The sequence below is a fragment of the Xenopus laevis genome, chromosome 9_10L (assembly GCF_017654675.1).
Source record: "Xenopus laevis strain J_2021 chromosome 9_10L, Xenopus_laevis_v10.1, whole genome shotgun sequence".
NCBI classification, from domain to species: domain Eukaryota; kingdom Metazoa; phylum Chordata; class Amphibia; order Anura; family Pipidae; genus Xenopus; species Xenopus laevis.
In genome coordinates, this window is record NC_054387.1 from 13,871,338 (window position 1) to 13,892,984 (window position 21,647).

Below are 21,647 nucleotides of genomic sequence, written 5' to 3' on the forward strand. Positions count from 1 at the left end.
TCAAATAAAATTGTTATTTTGCCCTACACATGTGCCCACTGTATAGTTAAGGTGCCATGAGTTAGGAAATGTAGGGGGGGAGAGGGTAGCCCCAAAAAAAATTTCGATCTTTTTCAGTCTATCACCCATAAAAAAAGAAAAAAACACCAGCGTTTTTTGGGACTTTGAAAAAATTTAAACTCTTTTTGAAGCAATCCCTATCTACTCTATTGCACTTCGCCTGGTCTGAGGTGGCGAAGGAAGTCTAGCGTAAAAGGTAGCGTTCAGAAAAATGCGCGCGTCAGTGAATTTGCGTAGTTACGTCCATTGTGCAAAATCTGCCAGGCGTAAGGGTGCGAAGTAACACTAGCGAATTTACGCCAGTGTCCGTTACTAGGGAATCGGCGAATTAACGAAAATGCGCTACGCTAGCGAATTAACGCTATCATTAGGCACTTCGTCCTTTAGTGAATTTGACCCCTTATTCATTGATTTGTAGTTTGCATTACCTGCATTGGCAAAACCTTATTCCTTCTTCTTTCCAGGATGAAAACACATTTCACGAACTGCCTAGACTTTCTAAATTTAGGGAGTGTGGGGATTACGGGGAAAATTTTACGTTTATAGGGAAACTCAGGGTGATTAAAGACAATTCATGTGCATGTCTCCAAAAATGGTGGGAGATCATAATACCGGATTTTCTAATGTACCAAGAAAATAGAAAAAGGTATCCTTTGAAAAGCTTCTTTCAGGTGTCATGCTTCCTATAAATACATTGTACTCACAAAACCACAGTTATGCAGAATTACCTTAGTGGAATGTTGTTTGTATAAACCTAAGAGATTCCTTTTCATCATTTTTATCTTCTGCTAGTGTTATTGTAAAATAACTTATATTGACCTGTATCATGGAGCCAGGTAAAACTGTCAATATTATGACAATTATTGCATTTAGGGTAGGGTAGTTAAATAGGCAGAACTATATATAAGCATGTTTGTACACAGCGGATTCCAATAGAATGCACCCTACCGTCCATGGAAAGTGGTGGTTGACCTGCATTGGGGGTTAAGTAGACCAAGATAGACTTAAGCAAATACAAATAGTTGGTTTAGAGACTCTATAGATATCAGTGACTGTACTGTACACAATGCACAATAATAATTTTGTTTCCCAGAACTGCCGATAGGTATTAAGGAAAAACAAAAAAACTTTGCAGGGCTTCAATTTAAAGCAAATATTAAAAAAAACATAGACTTTGGAAAACCAATAATGCCAAATCTTGCATGACAGATTAGCTGCAATCAAATCATAGTCTGCTAAAACAGCCCCTAGGCCTGGCCCGGATTTGTGGAAAGGCCACGAAGGCCCAGGCCTAGGGTAGCAAAATTTTAGGGGGCAGCATGCTGCCCAACCACACCCACATTTGTTTGGAAGCACTGGGGATTTGCAGGCGATACAATCGTTTTTAAAATTTCCTGTGCACCAATGGCCAGTACTCCGGACCCGATGCTGATAATTTGCGCATATGCACAAAGGAAGGGGTCAAAGAACAACAGTGGCCCTAGGGGCGCCTGCTATCCCGCTATGTAAATCCGGCCCTGGACCCTGGCATACAATACTAGGAATATTGGAAGACAACTTATCATATGATTACCTGTCCTTTGGGCCTCCAAGATAGATTCTTCTTTTCATGGCTGAAAAACATGGATCCTGACCCCTGCCTGTCATTGAAAGCTGTATTGTTTTGCACTGTTACTTTTTATTTAATCAAAATCCAACCTGACATATGATAAGGCAGTGTGATATCTTCTTGGGAAGAAACAGATAGCTAGATTTCCCTGCAATAATCTCATATAAAAGCAACACGAAGCTCATCACCAGCATCATTTTCATCTGAAATTGCCTTGTGTAGCACCATTTGAATTTATTGTGATTGCCCAGAAAGAGGGCTGCCCTTTCCTTCATGACTGTCAGACTTGGCACCCTCTTTTGCTTGGAATATTCTTCTAATGGTGGAAATAAAATTCAAATTTAATCTGGCATTTACAGAGTTAAGAGACACACACACCGACACTCTGTCTCGAAACAGTTTTGCTTCTGGATACAGACAAGTTAGGGCAGATCGGAGCAGACGTTTCATTTTCCTGTCTCAAACACAAAATCCTGATGTAATCTATAGATTAAATGCACGGGTGGCTTCTGCTTCCAGCCATCCAACCTTTTCAGTACTAAATAAACTATAAGCTCAGGTTTACAATGTGATAGTCTGATCCAAGGGACAATGAAGGAATAGGAGGTGTTCTAGCATTGCACATGATGCGGTTTATAATTACTTTTGTATCAAATGGCAACCTGCGGCATTTTCTACAACCCAAAAATCACAACATTTGGTTACCAGGTCCTTTCAACACAGGGGCTATGAAAGTAACACATTTTTTAGCCTATAATTTTTCACAAAGACATGTTTCAGGCAAGCTAGTTTACTAAACGAAATTTGCATGAATTGTATAGCTAAAATTAATGACTGGGACTTCAGTTACATAGGATGATCTCTGGGCTATCACATCAACTGAGCAGCTGACTAATCATTCTTGATCACTATGATATAGATGTAGATGGACAAACTGCAGTCAACATCTTTTCTGGACCTTGGAACATGTCTATATTCTTCCTAAGTGGCCATTCATAGCCTATAATGTCATAGCCTCAACAGTTAAGGCATACACTGGGTGATAAAAGCTGCCGACAGACCGAGTCGCAGCTTATTGGCCCGTATGTGGGGCCAACCGATGGGCTTTCACGATCGATATCTGGCCGAAATCGCGGGCGCATTTGTGCGTGTATGTGGTCCCGCAATCCAAACGCCCGTATTGAATGCCTTATGATCCAATCGTTGGGCCCGATATCGCCTACATCAATGTGGGCATATCGGGGAGAGATCTGCTTGTTTGGCGACACCGCCAAACAAGTGGATCTCTACGTCTATGGCCACCTTAAGGCTAGTGATCCACAATCAGTGGTTTGCCAGCAACAACTACTTGGATGTTGCTCCTAGTGGCCCCAAAGCAATGGTCCCCAACCTTTTCTACCCTTGAGTAGGGATGTCGCGGACTGTTCGCCGGCGAACTTGTTCGCGCGAACATCGGCTGTTCGCGTCCGCCGCAAGTTCGCGAACGTCGCGCGACGTTCGCCAATAGGCGTTCGCGTCAAAATCGTTCAACCATTCGACCATTCGATCGCTAAAATCGAACGATTTTCGTTCGATTCGAACGAAAATCGTTCGATCGAACGATTAAAATCCTTCGATCGTTCGAATCGAACGATTTTCGGATGTTCGAAGTTCGCGAACTGTTCGCGAACTGTTCGCAAATTTTGCCGGTGTTCGCGAACGGCGTTCGCGAACACATTATCGGCGGTTCGCTACATCCCTACCCTTGAGCCACATTCACATGTAAAAGGAGTCGGGTGCAACGCAAGCATGAAAAATGTTACTGGGTGGTGTAAAATAAGGGTTGTGATTGGCCATTCCGTAGCCCTAAAATGGACAGTCAGCCTATAGGAGGCTCAGTTTGGCAGTACACATGGTTTTTATACAACCAAAACTTGCCTCCAAACCAGAAATTCAAAAAGGAGCACCTGCTTTGAGGCCACTGGGAGCAAAATCCAAGGGTCCGGAGAGTAACACGTTGCTCACGAGCCACCGGTTGGGGACCACTGCGCTAAAGCATGTGCTTATTTTTGAATGCCAAGCTTGGAGGCAACTTTTGGTTGCATAAAGACCAGGTGTACTGCAAAATAAAGCCTCCTTTAAGCTGCTAGTACACATGGGGTACCAAATACCCAATCACCCAAATACCCAAATCTTTTTACATTTGAATGTGGATCCTTGGTAAAAAAAGGTTGGGGCAGGTCAATTGGTTGGATCAGCTGCAGGTCAGTTGGTTGGATCAGCGCATCCTCATGTGAGGCCAAATTATGCAATAAAAAAAGAATTGCTGATGATCAATTCGATACTCTGAAAACTGGCACATCGATGGTCATCTTTAGAGATTTATACAGACAGATTAAGACTAGTTATGGGCTAATTTCTCCTGTTTGGCTTTGCCTAAAAATTAGTGAAACTAGAAATTTGACGCTCACGTCAATTTTGACGCCAGAGTTAAAGTCAATGGGCGTCCAAATAATGTTGATGTGTGACGGTTTTGAGGCAAGCAACTTTTCCGACGCGCGTCCAAACATTTTTATTAGCCGAAACGCTGCAAATTCGCGCCTGCCAACTTTATTCGCCCATCACTAATTAAGACTAGTGTTGGTTCCAGCTTCGCTTGAATTCTTTCTAGCTACAGAGGACACATTTCAAGGGAGGGATGAACATAAAATGAATGAGGATTTGATAAAACTGCAAAGGAATATAACTTAATGCTAACTAAATCAGTTTTCACCATGGTAAATGATACAAAGGAAACTTTTTAAAGAATAAAGCCCTAAAGGGATTTGGAAAAATATGAGAAAATCCATTAAGAAAATACCACTCGCAACAATTCAATCCTTTCAAAAGTATGAATAATTGTATCTCAGATTAGTAGTTCTGTGCATTGGTCTATCAGCACAAATCACTGTAAGACAAGATAAGCCTAAGTAGGCTTCATGATGAATTGCAGTTACTCCCATCTTAGAGCCAAATCCAAAGGTTGCTGTCAACATTTATTATCAATATTCTTTAAGGCTCTTCTTTGGCTCTCAAGACACTCACCCTAAATACACCTGTAAAAAAGCATTATCAAAAAATGTATTAAAGTGATCACAAAAGGCAGATGGGAAGCTGCATGAAAGCCCGAATTATGTATAGATCAGCTCATTTGAAGGTTGTCAATCAGCTGATTTTTAAAGGTGATGTATGGTCACAATTGGCTTTGGGGAGTGAGTAAAAAGATTTTTATAAATGCAAAAGTTTATATATTTTTTGCCGTTTTTTAGTGCAATCATATATCCCCCACATACCTGCTCATTCTGCGGCAGCGCGCAAAACCTTCATGACCCGTGGCCTCTTATGCTAGTCCCGCCCGCCTACCAATAAAAATGACCTACTCATTTTTTATTGGTAGGTGGGCAGGGCTAGCGGAAGAGGCAGGTGGCCAAGAAGAAGAGACGGCCACGGGCCGTGAAGTAGTGATGTGCGGGTCGGGATTTTCCCGACCCTAACTTGCCCTCCCTTAGCTCACGCCCGCCTGCATCCGACTTCCGCGTTGCTTTTATAGACCCGCACCGACTAGGGTTGCCACCTTTTAAAAAAAAAATTTACCGGCTGCCGGGGGCGGGGCCTCAAAGGGGCAGGACGTGACTTCAAAGGGGGTGGGACGTGCCTTTAAAAGGGGGGGCCACGCCACGGACGCTAGAAGAAGCTAGGCCGGTAAAATACCGGGCAGGTGGCAACCCTAGCACCGACCCGCCGATGACCTCACAAAAGGGGCGGGCCGAGCAGGCTCATCGTCTATAAAAGATGAACCCGGAAGTCAGCATTTGACGGTGGCGGGCAGGGAGAGCAGAAGAAGAGCTCAACCCACACCCATCCACCACCCGCAAGAAAGAGTGCGAGGTCGGCCTGAACCCACCCGACGCACGGGTAAACCACACATCACTACCATGAAGGTTTTGCACGCTGCTGCAGAAGAGCAGGTATGTGGGGGATATGATTGTGCTGTGAGCAGCTATAAAACGCCAAAAAAAATGATTATTTGCAATTTGAAAAATCCTTCTATTCATTCCCAAAAAGCCAAAGGGAGATTAAAAATTTTGACCATACATGCCCTTTAATCACATTGGCCACCCAGGTAGTTGGCCAAATCAGGCTAATTTGATCATCACATGCATCTACAGTTTGTTGTGTTCTCTGCTGAACATGATCATCAAAACCTTGACAATCTATATCTTCCCAAACACTGAATAGAGCTGAGTGAAACTACCCTAGAAAAACTCAAATTTTTCTGGAAAACACAACTCGACCTCTAATAAATAAAACCTGTCGAGGTCATGTAAAAGTCAATGGCAGAGGTCCCTTTAACCATTTGAAGATGTTTTTTGCATTCATGATGTTTGGGTTTTTTATGGTGGTTTGAGTTCCAAAACCCAATAAATTTGAGTAGTCATGTTTTTTAGCCTAAAACTCGATAAAATCTAAGTATTCAAGTTTTTTTCCCCGATTGCATTCAACCGGGTTTTTTACATTGGGGTTTTTTCATAAATAAGCAAACATTCGAGTTGTGAGTTTATTGGAGGTAGAAAAAAAACCTCACAAACTCGACCTTTGATAAATAACGCCTTTATTGTTATTGTCCTTTTCAAACCTCATGTGGGTGGAGGAAGAAGTGATCCAATACATTTTTTGATGACCATGTTATGAGAATTTTTGGATAGACAACTATGTTTTCTCATATCATTTGCAATTTCTGTGTTTTCTCTCTTGGTGTTTGGAAAGTAGTACACTTATTTATACTGAAATAGACAAATATATTTTGACAGCAGAAATGAACCAGTTGCCCCATCTAGTCTGCCAATTTGATGTTTAATTGGGATTCTGTTTAAGGCTTTTAGATATATGCCATGCGTTTTGGATTCCTTTTATTAGACCCCACCACAACAGAAAATTACAACAATTTCACGTACTTTTTAACATTCCTAACACAGTCCATTCTTCCTGTACCCATTCAATGTATTGTGTGTTTTTACTGGTACACCAAGTGTACCACCACTGCATTTCTTGTCTCAAGTTTAAAAATAATTGTGAGCCCTGTTACCACCTCCTTTTCCATAACTTAGAGATTACAGGCTTCCCTAAATGCCTGGTTGTTGAAAGAGGGAGCACGATAAGCTGATCTGCCTTAGCGATTTAGAATAAGGCAATTATTTCACAAGAGTATAGCTTGCGGGTAGTCTGCACTTACCCTATATCATGCAGTAGGTTGAAATGTATCTGTAGGGTAGAATTTTTTTTTTCCACAATTCTCAAAACATCATATAAATAAATCTATCACTAAAGGAAGTTGCTGCTATTGGTGTATTCTTAGCACTGGAATGAAGAAAACCATCTTTGGCCCTCTTTACACATTTTTTGCTATTTTCTCCCAAGAACCCTATTGTGTGATGGCATTTTTTTTAAAGACCTATTTTTGACAATGGCCTGTCCTGACCAAGAGGCACTTAGGAAACTGCCATACAATCCCTGCCATAAAGCAAGACATATGAGTCGTATGAAGAAATACACTGTCCATGCAAGTACAAAAGTCTATACTCTTAACCCTAGACCAGTACTAGCCAAGGTTTTTCATGCCATGGGACATTTTTATGCGCTGTTTTATATGTTTTGGAGCCAAATTATTCCTGCAAAGAGGTCTATGGAGATCTTGAGCAGGCTTGTTCAATAAAAATCTATTGAAGGGTCATACAGTATCTGGCCCATAGACCTCCAGATTGGCATCGCTAGACTATAAAGCTTTTTTATAAACTTAACTAATTTTTTCTAACTGCACTATTTTTTTGACATTTAGGCTCTATTATGAACAGTAGTGCATCTTGGTCTATTTCCAGAGTAGAAGGAGTAGAAGGTCCAGACTATGGGCATCCAATGGCATCCAGAACATGGAATGAGTATGAGCTCTAAGAGGCACAACGTTGTGCTCCTTAGTACTTCCTTCCCTGCGCATCACAAACAAAGCCCAAATGCACTTCACAAACAAAGCCCAAATGTCATGAGTATGAAAACTTTTTCCATTCTGATATTTTCCCACTGTTTTCTTTTAAACTTCTATATCTACCAGATACTCTAGCCATTTATGGGGCCTCAATGTAGGCCTGCGCAAAAGATACCTGGTCTTCAATAAGGCAGATATCTACCCAGAAAGTTTGAAAATCCCTTTGAAGAAGAACCACATTGCCCATTGGTGTGGTCCTTTCCCAACAGATCTCAATAGATGTGTGTTAGAATCTAACTGGCGCCTAGGCAGATGATCGGATCAGCCTACTTTCTCCCTGCACATGTTTGGCAAAGATGTACTTGTTTGGCGACCTCGGCAAATCAGCACATGTATTTGTGTATGTCATCTTAACTTTGTGTCACCCCATTTTAATCTTAAGCTTAACTTAGGCTTCTGGTTTAATTGTTTGAACCATTATAGATGCAAAATATTAAAATGTAAAATACAAAGACGAGACACCTGCTTGAAATATGGGTAAAACATTATTTCTCTGACTGTTGTTCCTCCAACTTACTGCTGACAGTCTAATTATCCAAGTTCACAAAGGAAAAACAATGGAGCTATAGAAAGGTTTTCCCAGTACACAGATGAGTGCTTACTATTTCATCGCAATGTCTATACTATCAGTATTGTATAACTATTATTTTTTAGGGGGGTGGGATGATATCCCTTTAGGGTGGTGGCACACGTGGAGATTCTGGGGAGATAAGCCTCCATCGACAAATATCCTCTTCTTCAGGCGACTAATCTCGACAAAATGCCTTCCCACTGGCAAGAATGTGAATCGCCAGCAGGATGGCACTCATATCGATTTTCCGAAGTCGCATCACAAGGAAACTTTGGTCGACTTCGGAAAACCAAGGAGTGCCATCCTGCTGGCGATTCACGAAGAAGAGGAGATTTATCGCTGGGCTACTAATCTCCCCAGAATCGCCACGTGTGCCACCACCCTTACAAGAAGTTATCTTTACCCCAACCAGAAATTCTGGCCTTAGTAGTCTTCTCAAGAGCTCAGATGTGTTCCCATGCCTGTCTTCTAGATTGCTTGGAAAGGTTGTTCGTGCTACGAGGGGATTTTACAACAACAACAGGCAAAATATTACAACACTGTTTACATGACACCAGTTGTTTATTTCCTGCTCGTTACAATAAAAACTCAACAACCTAACAATCATTTGATAGCAAAATTTTGGTTTTCTATTGATCTATAGAAAAGAGGAAATCTGAATCAGGCATAACATTCTAGGAGAAGAATTGTAATATTGCAAAACTGCATTACTCACAGCCTGTCTGAAAATTGCCTACCTATGTAACTTGAGATTTTATCACTTCAACCCTTCAAAACCGGTATCTGTTTTTCTGTCCCATTAATAAAACACTTTGCACAACCCCATGCTGGGAGACTGTTCCGTGTATGCACAAAGCTTTCAGTAAACTAGTTACATTATGCATCTTCCTTGAAAAGGCGCATTAGAGAATCCCTTGCATAAAAGACACAAGCAGTAAAAGGGAGGTGCAGCAATGCAGTTTGAAGGATGTTATTAAGCTCTCTAATAGGGCTCTAGTCCATTTGTGCTCATTTTCGTAGTGTGAATCACTGAGTGTTCTGCTTTGAACTCTGCTGGGCTCAGAATTTCCTGCTCTCTTCTTATTCTGTACAGTAATTGCTACTTCAAAAGAAGTGTGGAGACCTGTCGGATCATGTACAATCCCAAGAAATTGCTCGGATGTAACAGGCAGCTAGACCATTCCACCTGAGAATATACCCTGCAAGGCACTCCAAACAAACTGCAAACAAAGTGCTGTGGCCAAATATGACTCCTGCATTGCTAATTAGCAAAGAAAGTAAACACACATGGGTAAATGAAAAGAGCTTACAATCTAATTTGGAGCGATGCTAGAATTCTGTCCTAGAGGATATTATTTGAACTAGTAAGTCTTGGGAAATGTTACCGAAACTGTGGTACAATAAACTCCTGCCAACAAAAAAATGCTTTAACCCTTTGTGACCAGATGAACCAATGTGACAAGGTATATATACGAAACCTGGAACAAATAGTTCAGCAATATCCAGGCAAGAGGTAAGGCATAAAAGTACTCACCTAGATTAACGAAACTCATAACCATGTCAGCGTCATTGAGGAAGTTGCTGTCCTGTTGGGTGGCCAGCGGTGGCCCCTGGGTGGTAAAGATGGGCTTGTATGGATAAGAGAAGCCTTCAGCTTCCTCTTCTTCCACTGTCATAGCATTGTACAAATCCAGCATAAACATAGGGGCAGAATTTTGCTTTCCATACAAATGGGGTCTGGGTCTGTGCGGCAGCCCCAGGATGGACAAAATCTCTCTCTGCATCTCCCTGCGCTCCTGGCCTCGCAACCTCCTTTGGATAAAGCTAGAGTGCACCTCATTGTCCAAGGTGAAGTCAGCCAGGATGATCCTCCACAAGAAGTATGTCCAAAGGAGAACAGAACCTGTTTTGTTCTTTTGCAGAACATTCATTTCCCCTGGATCTGTACGGCAAAACCTACAGCACCTGCCCTTCTCTCCAAAGGGGAGACCATCAATAAATGAGCATTAAATCAAACCAGTGCATCCAACTCTCAGCTAAAGTTCTCCCTAACTTAAGACAGCTGGAGGCTTCCTCTGCATCAGCTGAACCCAGTCATTGTAAGAGTTTGTAGAATGCCACAGTACAAAGGAAGACAGATATATATATAGATTAATCCTTGTGTTTTCTGCCCTGTAGAGTCTGATCTGTCCTCTCTGTCTCACTAGCAAAGTCTAAGTGGCTTGTGAAGGCAGACGGAGCCAGCAGGAGACTGAATGTGGTGGGAGGAGCAGGCAGTAAGAAGGAGGGCATAAACAGAGAGAAAGAAATAACCGCACCGTGAATCCCATCAGGTTGCTTTCAGGATGTTTGCAAGACTACAGACAAGGGTGGGCCACTGTCTATTTGGTAATTGAAAGTAAACAGATTAAGGACTGTCTGCGTCTCATTATCATTTCAACTGGAGGGCACAAGCATATATATGGCTAGTTTCCTTTCCTCTGATAGGGAAGGCTTTTTGAGACATTCTATAAACCCGGAGGGATGCTAATAATGCACACAGCTCTGTACTGGTAGTTCAGTGGTCAAACCTGGCCCTGTCCTCCAATGCTTGCATGGAGAGCTTGCAATCTTAATATGAGGAATAAATGACAGTTAAAACAAATATAAACAAATATAAACAAATATAAACCCCAGGTATTCTGGTTGCCACCTTTTCTGGAAAAAAATACCTATATATTTATCTTTTTTTCCTATTAATAACATTGGCATCAAGCATCATTTTTACCGGCCAGCTGGCAACCCTACCTGGTAAACAGTAATTTATGACATTAAAGATGGCTATACACATTACAATTACGATCTTTCCTAGAAAAGATCTCGTTTGTTTCAATACACACGTGTAGAGCAAAATCATCAGATATATTGATAAGAACAATAGAATTTTACCTGTATCAATTCTGCACTAACATTTGCAAATGTTCGGGTGCCTTCAAAGGCACCCAATTAAAATTTTCTAGCCAGCCCGATTGACAAGCCGAGTCCAAGTCTTCTTCCAATATCAATTAGCTCGTCTACCACCATACACGCAACGAATATCGTATGAAAATTTGCTTTATACAATATTATCGGTGCGTCTATGACCACCTTTAAGCTGGCCATAGACGCAAACATCCAATCGTACGAATCCTAGATTCGTACGATTTTCTGATTGTGTGTGGAGAGTCCCGACATTTTTCATTCCATGGAGACGATTGGCCAGGATAAAATATTTCTGTCGGCTGCCGATAATATCTCTGCATGTATTGCCGATCGCACAATTTTCAGTGGGAGACTGTTACCAGCTTTGTCGGACATAAATTTTCGTAAGAACATTGGCTGTTCTTTTACTACTTTATTTTAAACTGAAGGTTAGTGGCAGTTCGTGAGATGGGGAAGTCCGATCGTTCGAGGATTTGAATGATGGGATCTTTGAGTTAATGGCCAGCTTTAGGGCAAAGTGCAATTGGAACGCAAGCCTTGACGGCATACATGATACACTTCCTTATCTTAATAGGATTTGAAAGATATATCTACTGTATGGTCAAATTCAGGCAGATCTTACATTATTCATCCCATTCATTCTGGGCCAGTTTAGCTTGTGCTATTAATACACATATTAGGGTAATAATGTCAGATATTGATGAACATTTATACTGCTGCAAACTTTCTAGTGGGCAGAGGCAGGTAAGCTACAATGACACCCAAACCACTAAATAGAACAGGAACTTTCAAAAGCAGCCCACATCCCAAATTTATTTTGTTGTAAATGTGCCCATACACGATAACTTGGGAAATGACATCATTCTTGTTAGAATCATTGCACAATAAATGTTTATTTCTTAAACCAACACAAACAAAAAAAAACAAACACAGGACCAACGTTGTTTCGAAATAAGATGCTACAGAAACACAGAAACATCAACATTGGCATAGTGGTAATGTAGATTATACAACTATAGCACTCAAAGGGTTAAGGATAGTGCTCCACAATAGACAAATAGAGGCGATGAAAAGTTGCTGAAGAATAGTATTGCATAGTGGTTTTGGATGGTTTGCACACCACAGTGTAAAAAGTGCTATTACTGCTGTTTTCTTATTATTTATAGAGGAATGTATCAGTGGTGACTGGCCATAATTTCAAAACCACATTTTAAGAGAGCAAATAATTCAAAACCATAAAGCTAAATTTGTCTCCCATACAAAGTATATTTTTTTCTCCTGCAGAGAGCTCAATATAGACGCAAAGCAAAGTTTAACATGACGCTTCACCGCTTACGATTCACTTTTGCAAACAGCCAATCACAGAATCAGAATGCCCAGCAGGTAAGTCTGTCCTGAGCAAGAGTGGCGCTACAGGTGCTTCTGTGCCGAGTCTTCCTTGTGTATTACTTGTCTTCCCATCCAAATATATATAAAAAAAATACATTTGCGGAACACTAATATTATTAACAACTATTCATTTACAACCAGAGACGCAGCAGATGCAGCATTTAGTTCATCTACATTGCACCACCTTTTGCAGGTCACTAACCACACTGCTGCTGAACACTTGAGGGACGATTTATTAAAGTTTGAAATCAGGGTTTTTTTTTTTTATTTAAGTCTTGATTTTTTCATGGAAGAAAAACCTCAAATTTTTTGGGATTTATTAAACTGAATAAAAAAGTACTCCAACTCAGATCTGCCGAGTTCATGTAGAAGTCAATTGGAGACGTCCCGAAGATATCCTGCTCTGCGATGGGTTTTGTGCAATAATCTGAAGATTTTTTTTCATCATAATTTAACTAACATTAAGGGGGTTATTTATCAAAATTGGTTTTCAGGCATCAAATCCGAAAAAGTTCACGTTTTCAGTTGCAAATCCCAAAAGTTGCGGTATTCTGATTTTTCCAAGATTTTATCGAGTTTCCTCCAATGGTCGGAGTCGTTTTTAGAAGATTGTTAGATATTTTTGGATTTTGATAAATAACCCCCTTAATGTTAGTTAAACTATGATGAAAAAAAACCATTTTCTCTAGCGTTTATCTGTTTTTCTCGTGATTTCTGCCTTGGCGCTATTTTAAAACAAATTTAGAAGCTTAACGTTGGCATGTTCCATTCTTACCAATGGACACAACTGCTTCTGTTTGAATGGATCTCTCTACCACCCCACTAACTCAAGTTGTTGAAAATTCTCAAGTTGCTTTTGCATAAACGTCTATGGAAATCATGCACAATTGTCAAAGAAACATTTCCTGACATTTATCACATTTGAGTTTTCACATGAACAGGTTTACTCCTAAAATTTACATTTTCATGGAATATCCGATAAGCTAAAACCACTAGGTTTTAAAGCACAGATCAGAAAAACCCTGCTTTGCACTGATGATCCCCAATAAAGCAAAACGCTTCTGTAGTTGAGACCTGTACAATGCCAAAAATACCATAATTATGCATAAAACCCAGGAGAGGGGAGCTTTGGCCCATAGGGTACTCCATGAAAAATGTTTTTAGCTTTGCTAAATGCAGTAAAATTATAAATGTTACATGGCCTATTAACTTAAGGTTTGAATTAAAAAATGTGGGAAGTTTTGAATGAAAGGTTTTCAACTATTGTTCTCCTTTAAAAAAGTGATGATGATGGAAGTGCTGCTTTTTATCTACAATGTTTATGAAAACCTTTTGGGGTGAGGAGATCCTCTACTCAATGTTATGCAAAGCAGAAGGAATCCTGGGAAGAAAACCCAGCTTCATAAAACTGTCATTTTGCAAGTACACATTACTCACAGTCTATATTTTGCAGCTAAGCTTGGTTAAAAATCTATTCCATATCTGAATTTTTTAAATTGATGGAAAAATACTGAAACTGGATGAGCCAAGCACTTCTTATCGCTCCATCAAATTCTAAGTTTCCTCCAGCACCGGGGCGCCTCCTTTCCATTCCAATGGCTCTCAGCATTACAAAGATCTCCTTTTGTATAATAGAGCATACCCCTAATCCTGTGGACTGACATCCTTCAGTATACTGAAATCGAGTCCAAGAAATTCATTTAGCGCTTACGCTAGTATTGAAGCTTGCTACTAGATGATCTGTGAAACATACAGATGTTATTGTTGATATTCCTATATGCACATTCTGACATTAAAATCCAGTTTGTCTACTCTGGAATTGATGTTTGAAAACCAGAATGACTGCTTATAGGAAATGGGGTAATGATACAGGATAAGCATTAATAATATATTAGTATATACCTCTGAAATGCCTTGTTTTTTTTCTCTGCAGGGTCTCAATAGAATATGGAGTCATATTTAAGTTGTGGAATTCCATCTAAGCTTCTCAGTGATGAAAACGTGTAACTGTTGGTCAATACAAAGCTTATACAACTTATAAGCCTTCTGTGGATTCAAAATAAGTAGCCATTTACTGTAATGTAAAATGTAAAATCAATATACAGACTCTAAATACACCCAAACTCAGAAAGTGAGCAGGTCTGTTAAAAAGAAGCAACAACTTGTAACAACTAAGACGTTAATACCTATTATAAATAGTTACATCTTCTACTGTACCTAGCTTGTAATGAAACTGTATATCACTCTTCATTATTATCACAATTGAACTGTATTTACATTTCCTTTTTATTATTCCGTACTAACTAAGATATTTAAGATAATCTTTTTTTCTGTGCATTAAAAGCCTGTGGCTTTAGTTTATGGGGTATTCCAAGGTGAACTGGCAGATGAAACATCAATTGTGACCCAAAAGGAGTCAAAACTGCCCAGAAGGTGGTGGATATCTGCTAAGCTGTCTGACCCAACTTGGCTCAGATAAAACTGTACAAAAGATATGGCTAACCGAAATTTAAAAAGAGAAAATAACTTATCACACGCAATATCAGGGAAAAGGAAGGTTAATCATAGGAACTAATATTGGCTGCTGGTATAAGTCCAGCTCCAAATGTCCCAATTTTATCACCCCCACCCCCTGCTAAGATTATTACTAACTTTACAGACAGAACACAGACCTAGCCGGAATCTCCAAGTTCCTGTCTGTGAGGTAGCACGCTTTTATCTGCTACACAGCTGATAAGGTCTGTTAATGCAGCATTCCTGCAAACCTGACAAAGGGGAGATAGTTAACAGATCTGTACTGGAAAGAGATAATATGCTGTCTTGGAAATCTTTTTTTTTAGTCTTTGGGAAAGAATACAATGTCCAGAAGAGTCTGCTATGGAAACTCCCTAATAATGGTCAATTCGCAAAAGAACATGGGTTGGGAACAACTTAGTAGCTACTATTTACAAAATTGACATGATCTTAAACCATACAAGAACCGTTCATTAATTTTTATAACAGGTCTGAATAATCTTAATACAGCTCCAGCAGCATCTTTTTAAAAACATTGCTTTTGCCCTTAAGCCTCCTATTCATCTTGGTTACGGCAGAAAAGTCAACCGCCCTAGAAATGAATACAGGTGATTTTTGTCCGTGACTACTGCACAGCCTAAATTTCAGCATAAAAGTGGGTGCCCACAATTTGCAGGACATTCAGGTATTGGTATGTGCAGCATGAAAATTACACCTTCTCAATACAATTATAAATTTCAAGGTTCCCATGCAATGACATCCTTGAGCCCTGTAATTTGCACTTTGCACAAAACTGCGTATAATTCATCATAACAGGCTGAACTGGCCCACTGGCTCTCAGTGTGTTAAGGAGCATCTGTAGGTGCAAGTACCTTTGTAAATCCCATGCAGCATGCGAAAATGGAGTTCTGAGTAGGGATGGGCGAATTTTTTTGCCTTGTTTCGCAGCGGAATTAACACCCATAGACTTGAATGCCATCGCACGTCAAAAAAAATTGACACTCATAGACTTTAATGGGCGTCGGCGAATTTTCGGCAAAGCGAAATGGGTCAAATTCACCCATTCCTTCTGAGCTCTGTAATAATAAAACAGTACCTTGCACCGGATAATAACTAAGCTAGCATAAAACATATTGGTGGGAAAACAACCTTATTGTATGTAATGTTTAAATATTTTTAGGAGAAGAAAAAACAAGGTCCCAAGCATTTGAGATAACAGATCCCATACCTGTATATGACAGTGTCTTATTTTTATAGAGAAAAAGCTAAGAGGCCTATTTATCATAGGTCGAATTTTAGTGGTTTTAGAGGTTTGTAAAACCATGACTAAACTCATTCTAAAACCACGAATGTCATGACATTTATTAAAAGATCTGAATAAAAAAAAGAACGGAAAATAATGCTGAGCGATGTTTAAAAAATCCGAATACCTCTAATTGATTTAAAATGGTCCAATAGGATCAGCTCCTTCTATAGGACCTCAACAATTTTTACCTGGTAAAGTTTTGTATCAGAGGTTTTCGTGTTTTTTAACTTAATAAATCTATCATTTTTAGAACTTTTAAAAAAAAATAGGAACACGACACTTTTTTTAGAGATTCATAAAAAAAAAATGAAATTCGATTGTTAGTAAATCGGCCCCTTAGAGGTAAAATGTTTGTTTAATTAGGAGACTATATAAAATGGCATTGCCCTATTTCTGAGCTTTATGGATAGCGGTTTCTGGATATGGATCCCCTACCTGTTTACTTTTATGTTATATCTCTCTTCAACCTGGAATTTAAATTGCAAGCTAAGATGAATTTCCTTAACTACTTCACGGCTAACTGTCCTGCTACATTTTTGTTTGTTATTATTACTACAGTACTTTTCATTCCATTTAGGCCCTCTGGTATTCATTTTGTAGTGTGGCATTTAAGTCACTGCCAGGCTGCTAGGGGAAGTGGGACCCAAAAAATAAACCTTAAAATGTCAAACCAGAGAACTGCAGAATACTTTAAAATAATTTGAAAATGTTCCTACCATTGTCTACTTAGTAATGAAGGTTTGAAAGGAACCTAATTACATGTATGTCTGTTGTTTTTATATAAAAGTAAAGTAATCACAATTATCTAATGTATGAAATGTATAAATGTTACCAGTGACGTAACTAGAGAGGGGGCGGGCCCTGGCACAGGACGCGCTGCCGGGCCCCCCGCCCCCCTCCGTACACCCGGAAACGACCGGGAATCGCGGCGCATTAGCTGCCGGGGGGGCCCTGAGGGGGTGCGGGCCCTGGCCCAATCGCACCCCCTGCTCCCCCGGTAGTTACGCCACTGAATGTTACACCCAATTATCATGTTGGAGATTAGTCCACGTTCAAGGATCACATTACCTTACATTTAGGGAGTTAATTATCAAAATCCATTTTTTCTGATTTTTTAAGTAAAAAAAGTCAGACAAAACTAAAATTACAGAATTTGGAAAAAATTTGGATTTTTTGGGTTTTACACCCAAAACCCGATATTTGGGGATATTTGGCTGAAACTCACCACAGACCATGATATCTTCAAATTTGAAATGGGACCTTTGCAATTGACTTCAACAGGAACCCAGCAGCTTGGAGCTATTCGGAATCTGACTTTTAGCAGCCTGGGAGTATAATAAATCACGAAAAATTCTAGTTTTTTTTTCCACTAAAAAACTTGAATTTTTCGAGTTTTTGGCATTCGGACTTTAATAAATAAACCCGTTAATATGCAGTAGACACATCTTTGAATGCACAGGACCTAGAACACAGAATAAATCACCCCACCTGTATTTAGTCTGGTAAAGGTTGTTTTAAGTGACCTATCACAAAAATCCCACTAGTGTAATCAAAGTGGATTTCTTTATTGTGAATCTGAAATGCATTAATTTGAACAAAAAATAAAAATCAGTCTCATCATAGTATGAAAATAAACAATGTATTTCCAGAATAATAATGCAAAGGCTAACAAACAAACAGGTAAACCATATATGAATAATGGCATATGTGTAGCGTACACCAGGATTGCCACCTGTCTGGTTTTGAACTAGACAGTCCAGTTTTCAGATGTTTTTAGATATTGTCAGAGACTTTAAAAACCTTAATTAAGTGTCAATTTTGTCCCTCTGGGTACAAAAACGTGATTACCTTGCTATGTTGTTGCCTGATTTGAGCAAATACAGTTTCAGTGAGCAGCATCAAAATTACAGCTATTTTAAAAAAGTTAAGATGTCCCTACAGAACAATATCCAGAAGAACTCATGGTTTGCATTTATTGGTTGTTCTTTTCAGAATTATTTTAAACAAATATTAATGCAAACACATATTGTGCAAAAGTACAAGGTTAAAAACTTCAGAAATTTCTTCCTGGTGTTCTTACTACCCAGAAAGGAAACACCCAAAAAGTGGCAAAACAAGCATTTTCAGGTTAAAAGTTCCGGTTCTATGTCTTTCAAATGGTTCCTATTAAAGTCATTGTGAGACAAGGTAATTTTGGCCCATTATCCTTCATTTTCATTTACTTTAATGACTGGCTGCAATAACTAATTTAGGCAAAGGTATATGGGTGTGTTTTGCTTATTAGGAAGGCTACAGTTAAGCTGGCCATATACATTCCGATTTTATTTGACGTACGGCAAATGTTCGGATATCGATCATACGTATTAATGCCACAACCGAAATCTAACATTCAGATTTAATCTGCACAATTAAAGTAGGAATTCTAACAAATTCGATGATGTTCTGGCCATTTAATTGACAGACAACAATCGTACAAAAGTTATGTCCCAGTGACAGTTGTGGTGTTTATACAAATGGCCTGTAGATGTCACTGTGCCCAGACTTATACTGTGCATACTTCCTGAAAGTTACTGTCGTGTAATGGCTGCAAGAGTCTGCTAATAAAGCACTGTTATACTCTACTCATCCTCGGCTACACAAAACAGTCCATGGATATTGACAGATAGGCAATACATGCAAAGATATTATCATAATCAGACAGAAATTAAACTGTCAGATCGCTAAATGACCGATTGACAATGACAGTTATTCAGAGCACACTAACAGAGAATGAAAATCAAATGACAAATCTTTTTGTATGATTATATCTGTGCATCTACGGCAGAGATTTACAACCAGTGGCTCTCCAACCCTTGAATGTTGCTCTCAGTGGCCTCAAAGCAGGAGCCTATTTTTAAATTCCAGGCTTAAAGGCAAACTTTAGTTGCATAAAAGCCATGTGTACTGCCAAACAGATCCACCTGTTGGTTGCCAGTACACGTAGGGGCTACCAAATACCCAATCACAGCCTATATTTGGCATCCCCAGGAAATTGCATGCTTATATTGCTCTACAACTTTTTTTACATTTAAACGTGGCTCATGGGTTAAAAAAAGGTTGGAGACCCATGGTTTATGGTCAGCTTTAAGGTGACATACATTGTAAGAGGCCCACCACCAGGCAGGTTTGCAAATACAATTTGGTACAGTTTGTTGGTGGCCAAATCAGCTAAAATTGCAAAATGAGTGCACCTTCAAGAGTATGGCCAGCTGTATGGCCAAAATTGCAAAATCCTAATTCACTGCCAAAACGTATTTCCTTGTCCTATAAGGTTAAAAGCATGTGGGCAGCATTTTAGAACTGAGTTGAAGTTGTCAGATTTCGGCAAAGAAGGGAGAGACTTTGCATTTCATGCTGAAATCCACTAAGTGTGTTTGTGCCAGAGCCAACACAATGAAGAAGGAGGATACTGCTAGTGGTAGGCGTTGAAATTGGCCTGCGGATTTCAGCAGGCTGATTTCGGCTCTGTGTGTCCCCAGCCTTAAAGAAGCTGAATTTTTCAGAGCATTTAGTTACCCTTTAGTTAATGAAACACAGGTGGGTAATGGCATCCTGTCCACTGAATTTTTATCTCACTAAAAACACAAAACACAAAAATGGAAAAGACAGTGAGCAAAAAAACCCTAGTTAATCCCATTCATTGCCCTTAAAAAAACAGAATGTTGTAATTAGTGCTGATGGTATGTTTGTAAGTCCCCTGTATAACATTGTTCCTGTACATAACACCCTGCTGGGAGTCTGAAACCAAATGCTGATTTCAGTTACATCACACGCAGGTGAAGAATCCAGAATTTACCAGAATAATTGGGAAACTCAGCAGCTTTGTATTTAAAGGATACAAAGTCATTTGCATATCTGGCTGTTTAGCTGATGGCTGGCTGGCTGGCTTCCAGTTGGCCGATAACATCACAAGCCCCATATGCTCTGGATTCTGATTCCGACTTTTAACTAAAATGAACTTCATCTGAAAAAAAAAACACACACAGAGCCCTGCATTTGAAGTAATTTAACAATTGTTTCCAAAATCAGTTTGCATGAGTAAAAGAGGGGTTTTACATTACTACCTCCATAAATAAGAAATATATCCCAAAATCATTTCCATGCAAGGTCTGGGAACCATTTTTGTGAGGACTCAGCGAAATTTCATGAGCTTGGATATCTGCTGATCTTTATTGCACTGGGCACCCGCTAATTAAAACATGTTGAAGTTTTAGGTTGTGTTTCTATGCTGGGGTCAGTAAAGGCAGCCAATTAACTATTGGATTTGGGCTCAAACAGGGCTATTTATTTCCATTACCCCACCCCGGTTTATTTGAACTGGTTCCTCGGAATCTTCGTAATTGAGGGTTCATATCGGAGAATGTTCCAGATGTCTGTGTTCTGCCTTGCCATTTACCCATAATTCTGTCTGAGAAGTGAAGGACTGCTAGGTCATGTGACATCAGTTTGGCATCATTGCGTTCCTGCTTGATAACATTTTTCGGCTACAGAGGATTGCAGGGAGTTGTAGCAGTTTCTGAAGCCCCAACAGCCCTACAGGAATGCTAAGTTTATTAAATGTTTACAAGTTTAAAGAATATGAGCTAAAGTATAAGGGCTATAGAAAGAGTTTGATCTGTTCCTGTAAATACAATATTTGCTATTCAGACAGGATAAAAGAATTCTATAAGAAATCCCAGAAACACCTGTGCAGACAAAAGCCTATGGCATTCCCAGCTGCTCCTGTCTGCACAGCTGCTTTGAGGCACCACGGCAGAATAAATCCACCCGAATATGTACAATTGGTATACTTGCTTGTATTGGACAAAAAAACTCTTCCTATGATATGGGATTAGGGATAAAACAAGTTTTCTTCAATGGTGAATCTATACCTGCATAGAAAAGACCATCAAATCAGTTCAGAGATCACAGATTTTGGTACAGAAAGAACTAAATTATGCATCTTAGTGCAATTGCGCTCTATGCACTAGAAGAGCTGAATGTCCTGTTTAATAACTGAAAATTAGGCTCTTAAAGTTACAGGGAGTGGTAACTAGGGTTGCCACCTTTTCCATAAAAAAATACCTTCCTATATATTTATCTTTATTCCCTATTAATAACATTGGGATTAATCATTTTTACCGACCAGGCTGATAAAATA

General features: G+C 39.6%; 1 protein-coding gene across 1 annotated transcript in view; it reads right to left on the minus strand.

The window, feature by feature from the left end:
* bmp7.1.L (bone morphogenetic protein 7, gene 1 L homeolog) overlaps nt 1-10,493 on the minus strand; it is a 52,598-nt gene extending 42,105 nt beyond the window's left edge. The window contains 1 exon segment of the mRNA NM_001087397.1: nt 9,833-10,493. Coding sequence (NP_001080866.1) covers nt 9,833-10,229 — 397 coding nt within the window. The 5' untranslated portion in view covers nt 10,230-10,493.
* Between the last annotated feature and the right edge of the window lie 11,154 nt (nt 10,494-21,647).